We start from the raw sequence: 14,683 nt of genomic DNA, 5'->3' as shown, positions 1-14,683 counted from the left end.
TATCTAACAAAATGAAATTCAACGTAGAGAAAAGTAAGGATTTACACTTAGGCAAGAAAAATCAAATGTACAGGTACAGATTAGGTCAAACGTGGCTCAATAGCAGTAACTGTGAGAGAGAACTTGGAGTCATAATGTACAATCACTTAAATATGAGCCAGCAGTGTGTGGCAACAGCCAAAAATCCAACACAATCCTATGTTGCATTAATAGAAGGCTAGAAATAAGATCACACGAAGTATTAGTATCACTTTATACAACCTTAGTAAGATCACACTTAGAATACTGTATCTAGTTTGGGTCACTGTATTATAAAAAAGATGTAGAGACTCTGGAAAGAGTGCATAAAAGAGCAGCCTAGATGATTGGAGGGCTGGAGGCTAAAACATATAAAGAATGGAATTGGGTTTGTCTAGTCTAGTGAAAAGGATAGGGGTGACATGACAGCAGTGCTTCAAAATCTGAGGGGCTGCCACAAAGAAGAGGGTTCAACCTATTTTCCTAAGTACCTGAAGTCAAGTTAAGAAACAATGGATGGAAACTAATCAAGGAGAGAAGCAACCTGGAATTAAGGAGACACTTCCTAACAGTGACAACAATTAACCAGTGGAATGGCTTGCCTTCAGAAGTTGTGGGTGCTCCATCACTGGAGGTTTTAGAGAAGAGACTAGACAACTGTTTGACCAGAATAGTACAGGGTCTCCTGCTTGAGCAGGGGTTGGGCTGGAAGACCTCCAAGATCCCTTCCAACTCTTATTCAGTTCCTTATTGCCAGCCTTACAAGATAGATCAAGCCAAGAAACAAATACTATTTATGATTAAAACTACTTTTATTAATATTGGCTGTAATAATATTGCAAGTCTGAGTGTGCTTCTCCTGCTCTCTTTTATTTATGTGAATTCAGGAGATGTTTGAGACTTTTCAATGTTTATCCCCTTATCTTCTTTCTCACCGTCAAAGTCATCCTCTGTATTCTCAACAGTCATACATAGCATTACCTGGTGAAATCATTACCACAAGACATTGATTATGGACATTGATGTGGATGGGGAATTCTTGGAGGACAGGTATAGCAAAGACCCTTGCTCCTGGAGACTCACTGTTACTTTACAGTTAGCTGCAGAATGACTTTTCTTGTAATTACGAGAGGGAAACAATAGCGGGAGCCTCATCTTTGGCCTGCAAGTATGTGGGAGGCATCTGGTTGACTTTTGTGAGTGTCAGTCCTTCAGGGTAATTGAGACAAGAAACCAATACCACGAGTAGCAATACTACCTTTATTGTAAGGTTACAGTAATAGAATCATGCTAATGTTAAAGCATATCTCTCCCCCCCACCGCCTTTACTTTCCAGGGAACTAGGAAGGCTCCCTCTAAGATGCTTTCCATACTCCATTCCTTCTGTGGACTGAAATGTATCTTATCTAACTGTTGCCCTGGCTTTTCCTCCTCCTGTCTCCAAAGGGTATTCCCACAGATCATTGCAGTGATCAACAAAATATTGGAAGAAGATAAGCCTGAGCTTGTCCTGCATGGCTGTTCCTATGTGCAGATAGAATAACTATGGCAATGGAAGCATATATTTATCTGTAAAACACCCAGAGGCATGCAAGCATGATGGGTAGAATAGAAATTTGATAAATAAATAAGAAATAAATTTCAGAGTCACAGCTGTTAACCAAACATCCTTGCCACCCTGTGCTTTTGAATTATTGCATTTCATGCGTTATGCTCCTTCATATATTGCGGGGGGGGGAGGTGCATCCAAGCTTGTCAGTGTGGATCTTTAAAAATATACTGTCTTGTTTATGCATCTCTTAAATTTGAGCAATTTATCCCATCATCCACCATTGTCCCAAGAGATCGCTGTCTTAAACTTTCCCAGTAGATGATGTCTCTGTTAGTTACTGTTAATTGAACTCTAAATCTGAAAGCTTCTTGGGGTATAAGGAAATAAAACTCTCGCTCCCTCTTTTGCTAATAGCTTGGGCCAACACTTGCAAAACTTCAAAGGGGTTGTGAATCAAAGCTTTTCATCAGTGGGGCAGCTCGTCTGAGTTCTAATCTTTCATGCTTTCTAATGCAATAACATCAAAGGAACCCAAAGAGAATGGCAGCCGCTCCAAAGCAATGTTGCACACACTCACAATAAAACAGTTAACAACCACCCCACAATTAAAAGAAGAAAACAATTATTTACAGGTAGAGTTTAATAATCATGATTATTGCCCCCTCCCCTTACAAAAAAAAAATATCAGATTGTACAGTTCAAAAGTAATATCCAGTGCTCAAGGGACCGCTGGAAGAAAATGAAAAAGAATTAGGAAGTGTCTTATGTATAAGTCTTCAAAGCCAAAGCAACCAATTTATGTTTCATTCTTACTTACTGAAATGTCGTTTGCATATTTTATTATTCCTATCATCTTGCTTGTTACAACCCATCCAAGGAATTCTCAAAGAACATTAAGTCCTACAAATAAATAAACTGTGAATGATGAGCAAGATACAAAATGGCAACAATTAATATCAAAAAGCTGACTTGTAAGGTTTCATTACACCAAAGACTTTTATTGTGCTTATTATTATTTTTATTAGACAGCTGTTCTTCTGTGTGGTGCCTGTGGGCAAAGACAATTTTGTGCTAGAAGAAATTGGAGAGCCTTAAGTATCAGGAGGATATTATTTCTCGTCTTGTATGAATAAAGTAAGGGGAATAACAACTAGTTGGTATGTAGTCTTCTTTAAAAAGTTATATCACAGCTCTTGGATTGCAGAAAGGAAAGCAGAGGTAGAACATAACTTGTCCAGACAGCCTTCCTTGCTGATAAGATTTTCCGGCAGGGTTTTAAAAATGCCATGTAATACATTTCTATCAATATTACACATCTGATATATTAGGGCTACAGCTCCCATAATTAATCTGCTTGCCCACCCATTGACTTTGATAGGACACAGAACAATAATTCCAAAATAGGAACAAAGGGATATACATTCCAATATAAGTCTATTGTATTTAGCAGAGCGTTCACAAGCCTTGGTAGTAGCACACATGATTATCTAGATATACCTTTAAAAGCTATTAAGTGATATGTAGCATATTTGGGGAACGCATCAAAATATTATAAAGTAATCAAAAGAGAAGACTTGACTTTGTGAAAGAAGGGTAAACATACTTACTAGGAGAAAACAAGCACCGATCATCACAGCTTTGATTTTTACATCAAGGTCCACAGGAATCTGAATGCCAAAGTTGGCCGTATTAGTAAATATGTTATTGACGAATCCAGACCAATACTTAGAAATTTTGCCAATAGTTGACATATCATTTACAGTTTTTACCTGCCGGGAAGCAAAACAGCATAGAAATTATTTGGAAAACTTTACCTGTGTATTCCTAAAACATTTTGTAACATAATTTCTCTAACTGTGATGAGTTCTTCTAACACATTGTTGGTTAACAAAGTAATAAAGTGATATTTACTGAGGATTTTCTCTCCATTTGGCCAAGGATATTCTTAGCATGCTAAGTGTTAGCATAAGTGAAGCTGAAGGTCAATAAAGTGGAATTCAGAGCAGATGAGGAGTGTTGTCCTTGTGGAACTAAGAGTTTTCCCTATGGTTTTGTGATTTGATATTAGCAGCATTGTTGCTTGTGAGCCATCCTGGATTATGGTACATCAGATGGGAGGGCAACTATTTAAAATAAATAAATAAATGTTGGGATGGGCAATCTGTGTTCCCAGGCTGGAAATAAAATAATTATTTCCATCCTGGGAACACAGATTGCCCATCCCAACATATTGTCTGTGTTCTCTGGAACCTTTTGGATTGTGTTACCAAAGTTTATTTCCTTGTCATTTGGAAACAGTCCAGAAATAATGTATATGCCTCAAACAGAAGTAACTTAATTTAAAATGAAAAACAAAACAAATATCTCAAATCCCAGGAAAACGAAAAAAATCATGGTCCTGCTTACACATACATTATGTAGGGTTGCCTCTGACCCTGCAGGCCTGAAGACTTGATTCTTTCTCCAAGCCTTTAGGTCCAGGTGACTGGAGTCTTGAACATTGTATTGCAGTATATTTCAGTCTAGTTGACATTTTCTGTCTTTAGCTGGTGTTTAAAGCATTATGTGCCTTTTGTATTTGTAATTGACTTTTCTAGTATCCAGAGTCACTTTTGTTGATTTGGGTTATCAATAAATAAATGCATAGCATGGACCCACTTTTCCTCATCATCCTAGTCCCTGTAGTTCTTGCTGCTTAAAACCATTAAGTGTGAACTCAGCTATCACCCCTCTTTTAAGTGATGGACAAGTGAGGGCAAGAATATTTCAAGTGATGGATACCTGGTGTGCCTAAGAATGCCATTTTCTGAGAAAAGCCTTTTTCAACTATGGCACTTCTGCAAATAATATTCAAAGACTCTCTCTTTCTATCCCATTAGCAACATTGATATGCTATATAGCAATTGCATTAAGAAAACCACTGATGGACCAAATTTTTCTGAATTTGGAATTATATAAAACATTTATGCCAATGGCTGTCTTGTAAAGGTTAGTTGCAATCATTGATTTTACATTCACTGAATAGGTACTTTCACTCTTCTATTCTGTATATTGGCAGTGTTAGTGTAGGACCCCCACACTCTAATATTATATTAGTGTGTGAGTATGTGTGTATGTGTGTATGTGTGCGTCTCTGTCTCTGTCTCTGTCTCTGTCTCTGTCTCTGTCTCTGTCTCTGTCTCTCTCTCTCTCTCTCTCTCTCTCTGTGTGTGTGTGTGTGTGTGTGTGTGAGAGAGAGAGAGAGAGAGAGAGAGAGAGACAGAGAGACTAACTTCCCTTTATTCACTTTTTCAAAAGTAGTATATCATATCTCTCAGCTGCTCTGTAAATAATGGAACTATTGTTGATAATATATTGGTATAAATCACATTCTGTGGAGAATGGATATTGCCTTTACAGGCTTTCATACATATAACTATCTTCTAGGAGCTAGGAGAGCTAGAAGAAGACAAGGAATATAAGAGTGACTTGCATAGAATTATTAATTGAAATATATTTATGGACTGCAAATCAGGATTTTTCTGAAACCAACATACTCCAGAGGATGTAGATACCGCAACTCCTTCAATTTCCTGTCAGTTTGGCCATACATGAACATTCCAGATAACAAAAGGCTAATTCATTTCACTCCCTCAAACTTCTGCCTGATATTTCTGATGCAGATTCTTATTACTAAAAACTTAAGTAATGTTGCCAAAAGACCTCAAAATCAACATCTCCAAAGCAACCGCATGTGATGTAAGGACCTGTGATCTTCAACACATCTTCATTATTCCCATTCCTGATTGTAAATATTGGTAGCAAGGGGTCCCATTTCTGCACAATGTAGCCAATTGTGGTTCCAGGAGGTGACTGAACTTCTAACTAGTAGGCAATCAAAAATACGATTAACAGCATATGGACACACCTGATGCATACATTCATTTTTCATTTGTTTTGTTCTTTAAATGGTACAGGTATAAAATGGGCATTCCCACCAAGCTTTGCATTCAGCTTCTAAAGTTTGGGGCTGAGTAATTATGTTTGGCTGCTTATTAAGCTTATTATCTTAACAATTAGCAAATCTCCTGAGGTTTTACAATGAAAACATAAAACTATAGTTAGAACTGAAGAAATTAATATCACAATTAAAATACAATAATGTATGACTGAAGATAAAATTCAATAAACATACATATTGTACTAATTAAGAACTTTGCTAATTGATGTAATTTAGGTTAATTACATTATTTTTCCTAGTTCCAACCACCTTTGTTCTATCTCTTCTCAGTTTCTGGAAGAAGAAACTCCAGGACAAAGTGGGGCCCTTTGCCATAAAAGTTCTCTTATTTTAAGGTATAATCTATTTATAATTTATAATTAATCAAAGAATACGTGTTCATTCCATTAATATGAAATATCTGGAATTTTCTTATTACATTACAAGCTCATTAGTCAATGTATATTCACCCACACATCTACATATATAGTTATATTTTCAGCTGCTCTCCTTATATCGTAAGTTCTTTCAAGACAGGGATGCTGGGCAAGGGAATATGGTTTTATTCTATAAAGTTGATGCTATATAAATGCTATTATTATTGCTGATTGTAATTATCATCACATCACTCCTTAGTGGGATAGACTCACATGTGGACTGCTGGGCACAGAAATTATGGAAGAAATAAAACTGGGAAAGAATATCTCTAGAGATAGGAAGGCTTGCAAGACATTTATGAGTTTTGTTTTGTTTTTTATCCCAGCCCTCTAAAAATCTTACTGGGTTGAACTGAATTGTTTTGAATTAAGTTTTCAATAGAATGTACTTCCAAATTCAAAACCATTTTCTCATCGAAGTATGTTATAAATTCAAATTAATCCAGTTACTCTATAATTAAACTATTCTTAAACACTACAAACCTGTTGAAGATAGCATGGAAACCAGCAGCTACTACATCTTAATGGTCTGTTCACAGTGATCACCTCTTGACCAGTATTGTCTGTGATTCTTATGGTGAAAGACCGTAATGGTGCACAGAAATTCCGATCAAAGAAGCCGTTTTCTTCCACAGCAAAATAAACTCTTTGCCCCATGTGATTTTTTATCTCATATTTACTGCAGGTTTCAGTTCCGAGTATAACTGTAGTCAAAGGGATAGACATTTTGAACAATGCTATATTTACATTTAGAGCTGAACCAAATCTAAAATGTCTCAACTACCAAATAGTCTACATACAATGAGGTTATGTTATTAGCTCTGGATGCATTCCATTGGCACGAATACCATTCCTGTTGTGTGCCGTAGTTGATGTTCCTTATATAACAGACTGCAGCACAAGGATTATATTAACATCAGATGGAACTCTGTAGCCTAATATGTTATACCGCTAAATATCACATGGGGTACAACTCCTTGAGATTTACATGAACTGTTTCATTCAAGGAATGCACCAGCATATTACATTTTTTCAAGATGACTTGGTTTTAGTGAGAGAAAAGCATATAGCTAGTTCTGTAAGCAAACAATGTGACAAAATCAATCACTTGCTTAAAACTTAACAAATGCAAAAGTTATATAAACTAGAAACAGACAAATTTGGCTATCTTCTATTTGGTGCAAGAATTCATATTTTAAATACCTTGAAGAAGTTCCACTTGCTGGTGAATAATGATCTGATCCAACTGTTCAAAATTGAAGAGATAGCTTGAGAACAGTGAAAATCTGAGAACGGTTAAAGAAATTCATGCTTATCAACTATAACAACAACAACAACAACAACAACAACAACAACAACAACAACAACAATAATAATAATAATAATAATAATAATAATAATAATAATAATAATAATAATAATAATAATAATAGTCAACTATAATAATCATCATCAGTCAACCCCTGCTCAGGCAGGAAACCCTATACTATTTCAGACAAATGCCTGTCCAGTTCTCTTCTTAAAAACTTCCAGTGTTGGAGCATTCACCACTTCTGGAGACAGGTTGTTCCACTGGTTAATTGTTCTAACTGTCAGGAAGTTTCTCCTTAGTTCTCGGTTGCTTTTCTCCTTGATTAGTTTCCATCCATTGCTTCTTGTCCTGCCTTCAGGTGCTTTGGAAAATAGCTTGACTTCCTCTTCTTTGTGGCAGCCCGTGAGATATTGGAACATTGCTATCATGTCCCCCCTTGTCCTTCTCTTCATTAAACTAGACATACCCAATTCCAGCAGCCTTCATTAATAAATCAAATGTACAGTATAATAGAAATTCAATAATGTGGACTACTTGATATAAAAGTAAGCCAAATCTGCATAGGGAGATTCAGAGAATTTATTTAAAAAATATGTTGGAAATGTTTACAGCATTGTTTCTGTAAGAATTTGGCTCATGTAAGATGTGAGGAAAACCTAGAATGGAACACCTAAAATTAAGTAGGGTGAAAAACTATAATGTCCTTCTATTGCCGCATTACTACTAGCTGGTGGTAGTGAGCATGACTCTTGAGTCCCTAGCTATTCTGATGAAGGCTCTAATAAAGATCAGCTGGATGAAAAAAATAACAGCAGAGCTAGGTCTGTTTATTATGCTTCTGATAATTCCCAGTGGAAACAATATTACACCAAGAAAACCTTCTTGGAGAAAAACTAAGAATATACTGCACTGATAATTTACACATTAATTGTCTTCCATTTAAATTGGAAAGCTAGAACAATATTGCATCACACAAAAATTTAAGTTACTGAAATGACTCGTGGACCTCTGAAATAGGTGATCGTTCACAAGTAACACATTTTTTACAGGGATGTGATATTCAGTGGGAGAAGGGAGGAACTTATTATTCAGACCCAGAAACTTAATCAGACAGAAGAGAGACACCTCTCACAACACTGTCAGTGTCACAAACACTTTTGGCATCGAACAAGTTTATCCCTTCTTTCAAGATATGGAAAAATCCAAGTCCAACCCTCATTATTTAATGATAGAGGGTTTTGGAATCTGCTATGCCGTTATTACTGAACAGGATTTCTAGCAACATTTTTCATGGAGCATTTGAAAGTGTTTGATCAAATTTGATAGCGCTAGGCACAGAGCCTTAAATCAAACTGCAGTGATGGTGTGACAGACATTCTAAGGTTTCATAATTTGAATCTGATTTCACCAGTTAGGTCCAGCAGTAAATCAAAAGTTGTGCTTTGTAGAAAACTTCAAAACCAGCTTCTTTCATTCTGTAATCTGAGCCGGGAGCAGAATATTAGATGGGTTAGATCACATTTTGTTGCAGAAGAAACTAGATCATAACAAAATCATAAAGAAAGTTCCTTAAATCTTTGCTCCTCTATTATGAACTTTGCAATAAGAAATAACATATAGTTATGTTGCTTCATCAGAAAAAAGATCTCCAAAATCAACAACTGGCATTGGCAAACTTCAGTCTTGCAAGATTCCCTTCACTATTTACAAGAACATTAGTCCAATCAGTGAACTAATACTGGACCATTTCTTTTGACAATTGTTACATACATTTTGATGTATTTTCTTCTTGACCTGTTGTTTATACCCATTGGGTGTTGTTTTAGTTTTCTTTAATCACCTTAATAAATTAGCTACCAAAAATTGCTTGATTTGTTTGACAACATTGACATTTGTTCCTAATTTTTTTTCCAGACTAGAAAACTACCACTTGAATTATAATCTCAATGGCTAGACATTTTTTTCTCTTGATGTATTGGCTTTTAAATTACACTATGGCTTCTTCAAAAATCCATAACTGACTGGATTCACAGATCATGATATGTCATAAAAGAATGTTTACAAATTCACATTGGTTGACTTTATTCAATTTGTTAAACTAGAAGCACATAAATCATAGTGGTATAGTGATTAAGGCACCAGGCTAGAAACTGGGGGGAACTATGAATTCTAATTCTGTCTTAGGCATGACAGCTGACTAGGTAACTTTGAGCCAATCACTCAATCTCAGGCCTAGGAAGAAGGCAGTGGCAAACCACTTTTGAAAAACCTTGCAGGAAAACAGCAGGGGAGTCAACTCTGATACACAGATACACACATGCACAAAATTAAGTAGCAAGTTAATTAGCCTTCATTCTTATTGTCACATTTTATTTCTTTATAAGGAGAAGGGAAGGATTTCACACTATGTTAGTCTCTTTTGTTTCCAAAATTTTAATAATTCAATTTTAATAATTGAATTTTCTGGGACTGCAGAATTACAGGCAGATCCCCAATATTTATTAAAGAAGAAATGTTGCTATATTCAGTGAGCATTTGCCTTGCTTGAAGAAGACCTGAGGGAAGGGAAAATATTTTGGAGAACATAAAACATCTCTGCAATTTGAAAGATACAGAAAACAATAAAAGGACCCTTGAATCAAACTTGTTCCCTAAGAACTACATGACTATCCATGCAATTTTCTTGGCAGCAATGGGAAAAATTGTTTGCTATTGCCTTCTTCCATGACGTTTTATTGACTTTCCAGTCTAGCACAGCTTTGGGGATCCCTAGTAGTTTCCCATCCAACCTTAGCCAGATGCTGCCATGAAAAAAATTCTGAAAAATATTATTCCTGTTCCACTCTTTTTCCTCATTACTGAACTTTTGCAGTAAAGTCAAAAGCAGCAGTGGAATATAGGGGCTTATTTGCAGATCATATTTTATAGGCCATCTGCAAAATTCATGAAAGAAACAGGCACTTCCAGACATTCATGTTAGTCCACTAGTGAAATGCTTACTGTACATATTGTTTAAATCAATGGCTTTCAAACCTGGCAACATTAAGTGTTGTAGACTTCAACTTCCAGAATTCCCCAGCCAATATGTTTTCCAATCTGTTGGATCATGTATATAACCCCTCGTCTATCATTTCTACTGACATGTAAAATAAGTGTTCTTTGCAATTTAACCATTTCTGATCTCTCTCAATTTTTCCTCACATCCCCATTTATTAGCATGCAGCCATCTTGCTACAATTTATGGAGGTATTGAAAAGCAGGCTTGTTGCCATGGTAACCATGGAGCTTTTAAGTCCATTCATTTATATTGCAAAAATAAAAACATGAGACATTTGCACTAATGTGAACATCAGCACAGATCAGGGGGAAAAAAAGACTAAATCAGAAACTTTTTTGATTGGATTTTAACCTAATGATTGTAAGGGTTTTGGAAATGGAAGTGCCAGTAAGCTGGAAGAGCTATGATGATTACACTGTAAAAGTTTCACCTGGACAGGTTTTCAATTCTTATAGGTTTTAATCCTTCAGTCATTAAATAATAGAAAGACAGACACCATTGTTGATCTACACAATCTTTTGGGAAGTTTACTGGCAGATATTGATTGGCCTCACTTGTAAACCACTACTTACAAGATTCAGGTACCTCACCTATTTTCATTAAATTGAGCCAAACAGAGAAACATTTTTAAAAAAACTCTTGGCAGTGCATTCATAAAGGTTAGAGTTAGCAGTTTTCAAGATGAAGAGCAAGAAAAGTTTTCTGTATTAGGACCACCCTTTCTACGCCTCAGACAGATACAAGACTATAAACACACAACCAAATGAATAAATAGAAATAAACCCTCCCTTATATTTAAAGTGTATATTTCAGCAACAATATGTTTCTTCTAATTATTGTTGTAGACCAGTGGTCACCAACTTTTCTGGCTCCGCAGACAGGTGGTGGCTATAGTAGTGGAAGAGGCAGGAATTGTTTCATGTGCACAACCTAATGCCATGCATGTGAAAATGGAACTTTGTGCACTTGCATGACCCGGTTCCCAATAGGCAGTGGATTGGTACCGGTCTGTGGACTGGGGGGGAACACCTATTGTAGACAACATAGCAATTTTTGTATATACAAATCAGAGGAATAAGTATAGCAGCAAATCTGGACATTAATTTTAGCATTGTACTATAGGCAGAAAAATTCATAAGGCATAACAAATATTTTTGTTAAGATGAAATAAATTTTTAAACAGGAGCTCATAATGCATCTAATATAACTTTATAGTTATTATTTGGAATGGGAACAGGACCTGTCTTAAGTATTCCAAACCAGGTGGAAAACCAGATGGAAGCTGGGTTTGTTTCCAGATTATGGTTGTTTCTGAAGGCTTTGATTGCTCAGACATCTGCAGAGAACCTGGAAGAAGATCTTGCGTGGTTTTATTAACTGGGCCTAGAGCATTTGCATGAAACAGAATGTTTATGTTAGGAATGAAATAGATTGCCATTTTAAGAATTATATATATATACCATTGAATGTAAAAACCACATAGCCTGACCGTATATAGTTGTTCTATGAGGGTCTTGAGCCAAGGGACTAAGAGTTGGAGCCACAAAAGTGTGCAGAAAAATAGGAATTTTCAACATTTGTTTCCTCAGAGTTAATCCACACAATATTGATATAAATATTTATTATTAAGATAAGCCTACCTACAAATGTAAATTCTAAGAAATATAATTCCTATACTGTTCTGAGAGGTTTATTTATTCATTGACATTTCATATTTCTTAACCACCCATCTCCCTCAGGGGCTTATTGAAGGATGGCATGAACATATTTTATATAAATTCTGTAGAAAGAGAATTTGTAAGATTGTAAGTAAATAGGACTGCCTAGGCTCTAGCACAGGGGTAGTCAACCTTGGCTCTTTTATGACTCGTGGACTTCAATTCCCAGAATTCCTGAGCCAGCTACCCCTGTTGACTAACTATTTACATCACTGTCAACATACCATGACATTACTGGCTCTCATCTGTTACATCAACATGATCAGTAATAAAACATGAAGGGACCTGTCGTCCACTCTCTAAAGGACCACATATCGAGCAGACATATAGAAATCTGTCACCATCTACTAGTCAGCATCTTACATACTCACTAAAAGTATCTAAAGCAGCAAAGTCTCCAAGTTTTTGTTTCTTCCTACTGATCTCTTATCTACGTGATTATATACCGAGGGCTCATATTTTACCTTCTTTTTCCAGCTCATATTCTGGTTACCATTCAAACTTTTTCTGAATTAAAAATAAAAAGAGGTCAGGCACCTCATTTGAAGAAACCTACACGATGCTCTTTTTAATTCTGGACTGAAAAGTTAAATCCATCTTTCTTGCAGTTATAGACCATGATGAATTTACAGTCCTTTATTTGAATGCGTGCATAGGTCCTTCATCCTATAATTATATTGAGATCTTAATTATTATTGCAGCCACAGCTTTCCTTCAAGGCTTAAGACCACAGGAAGGAAAAATAATCCCTTTGAATTTCTCTTTAAATATGCATAACTGGATTGTAAATATTTCATTGGTTCTTCTGCATCATGTTACCTCACCAGGTTGTGCTGTTGCCAAAACCTGTGTTACATGAATTACTGTGAGGTTTTATTGGTTAAAATTTCAAACAAAGTGGAGTCTTTCCTTTCAGTTAGACTTAAATTAACTCCAGAAAATCAATAATCAGGTATACTGGAAATATTATTGGAAAAATGAGGACATTTTGAATCATGATTTGTGCTGTTTTCTCAATCTGCAGATCTTATTTATCTTTCTTTCTAATCACTTAAAATATATTAAACTGCAAATAAAGTGATTTAATCAAAATTTTAAAAATTGGTATACAATTCACATTCCTTTGGTGTGGGATAGCTAGTTGGAGTGTAATGATTTTGGTAACACAGTTGAAATATTACATAGAGCAGTGGTTCTCAACCTTTTTAATGCCGCGACCCCAACCGGTCGTAAGTCGAGGAATAAACCGGTCGTAAGTCAAGGACTAAACCAGTTGTAAGTCGAGGACTACCCAACCGGTTGTAAGTTGAGGACTTTCCCTGCCCGGGAGCGCCGCGCATGCGTGGTTCTACCCCCTGTGCTGGCCGAGGCATAGCTGGCAAGCGGCAGAGACGGAGCAGGCCGACCACCAGCTGGCCCAGCCCAAGGGAGGTAAGGCACCCGCCGGAAAAGGGGAAAAAATGGCGGACAAAAAAAATGGTGGACAAAAAAAATGGCGGACAGCCTTGCTTGGCGACCCCCATGAAATGGTCGATCGACCCCAAATGGGGTCCCGACCCATAGGTTGAGAACCAGTGACATAGAGCAATTTCTGTTTTAGCACATTACTGGAATATTCACTCTGCAGAATGTTTTATAATAACTACTTGGATTTTTCTTTTCTTCAGAAGGTTGACCATATTCTTTCCATTTCACAAATAGTATCTTTTTGAGGAAACTAGAAAGTGCCAAGAGGAAAGTATTTTGATTTCTTGGAGTAAGCAACAAAAATCATGCAGGCTTGAAGACTGCATTAATGAAGCATTTCATCTATGATTCTTCCATGATGGGAAGAGAGTAGAGTGAACTTGTTAGTACTTCTAGAGAATTCCTCTACCAAGATTTCACACATGCTATTTAAAGAGACAAGCTGCAAGGTGTAGGAGAGAAATTTGACTTCATTTTTAAAGTGTAACATTCTTTTTTTTAAAAAAGCGGGGGGGGGGGGAGAGGAGATTTGAAAGGTTTTTCAGCCAGGCTGCAATTTTCACCTTTAATGAGAAGTTAGCTGTCTCAGACTAAAGGGAAGATATGGCATGAACTACCCTTCAGTTTGATTGCACTCAATTGTCCTTCAGAAGCTTGTTAGCGGGAATTTTCTCAAGCATGTTTCAGAATGATCAGGAGTTGCTGATGTGAGATTTCTCAGGTGAAGTGTGTTTGAAGGATGCAAACCTTTTTAATGGAAGGCTGACATTTCTAAGTTTTCTTGTTGAATAAATAGCACAGATACATACCTGCAGACTAGAGCAGGCAGTGGAGCATAATCAATATTAAATACCTATGAAAACATATTCAGATTCATATTTATATAATATACATTCTATTCCACCTCTATTCAGAGCAGAAATTAAAGTGGATTTTCACCTTTCCATTTAATCATATTGCTATATGAATATTATTTCTTTTTATACTTTATATATCAGCACTTACCTTGAGAAGCCATGAAGCTGCCTGGATCACTTCTTCAAAGTGAGCAGGGTTAAAGGGGGGGGGGAAACACGTGTTACCTGATTGCAACAGGACACAAGGGGAATGGAAAAAACACAGTATGCAGAAAGTTCAGATAA

The 14,683-nt window shown here is 36.4% G+C and overlaps 1 protein-coding gene across 1 annotated transcript; it reads right to left on the bottom strand.

The window, feature by feature from the left end:
* Positions 1-2,431: 2,431 nt before the first annotated feature.
* On the bottom strand, positions 2,432-14,559 carry LOC107295352 (phospholipid scramblase family member 5-like). The gene is made up of 7 exons (XM_015824662.1): positions 14,547-14,559; positions 11,597-11,739; positions 7,190-7,232; positions 6,470-6,690; positions 5,273-5,434; positions 3,178-3,339; positions 2,432-2,470 (listed from the first exon to the last, which is right to left on the bottom strand). Exons 1-7 carry the CDS (start codon positions 14,557-14,559, stop codon positions 2,432-2,434), a joined length of 783 nt encoding a protein of 260 aa, XP_015680148.1.
* Positions 14,560-14,683: the final 124 nt, after the last annotated feature.

The sequence above is a fragment of the Protobothrops mucrosquamatus genome, unplaced genomic scaffold (genome assembly GCF_001527695.2).
Source record: "Protobothrops mucrosquamatus isolate PMUCROS unplaced genomic scaffold, P.Mucros_1.0 scaffold2317, whole genome shotgun sequence".
NCBI lineage: Eukaryota > Metazoa > Chordata > Lepidosauria > Squamata > Viperidae > Protobothrops > Protobothrops mucrosquamatus.
The sequence above is the reverse complement of the archived record's forward strand: the minus strand, read 5'-3'. Positions and strand labels throughout refer to the sequence as shown.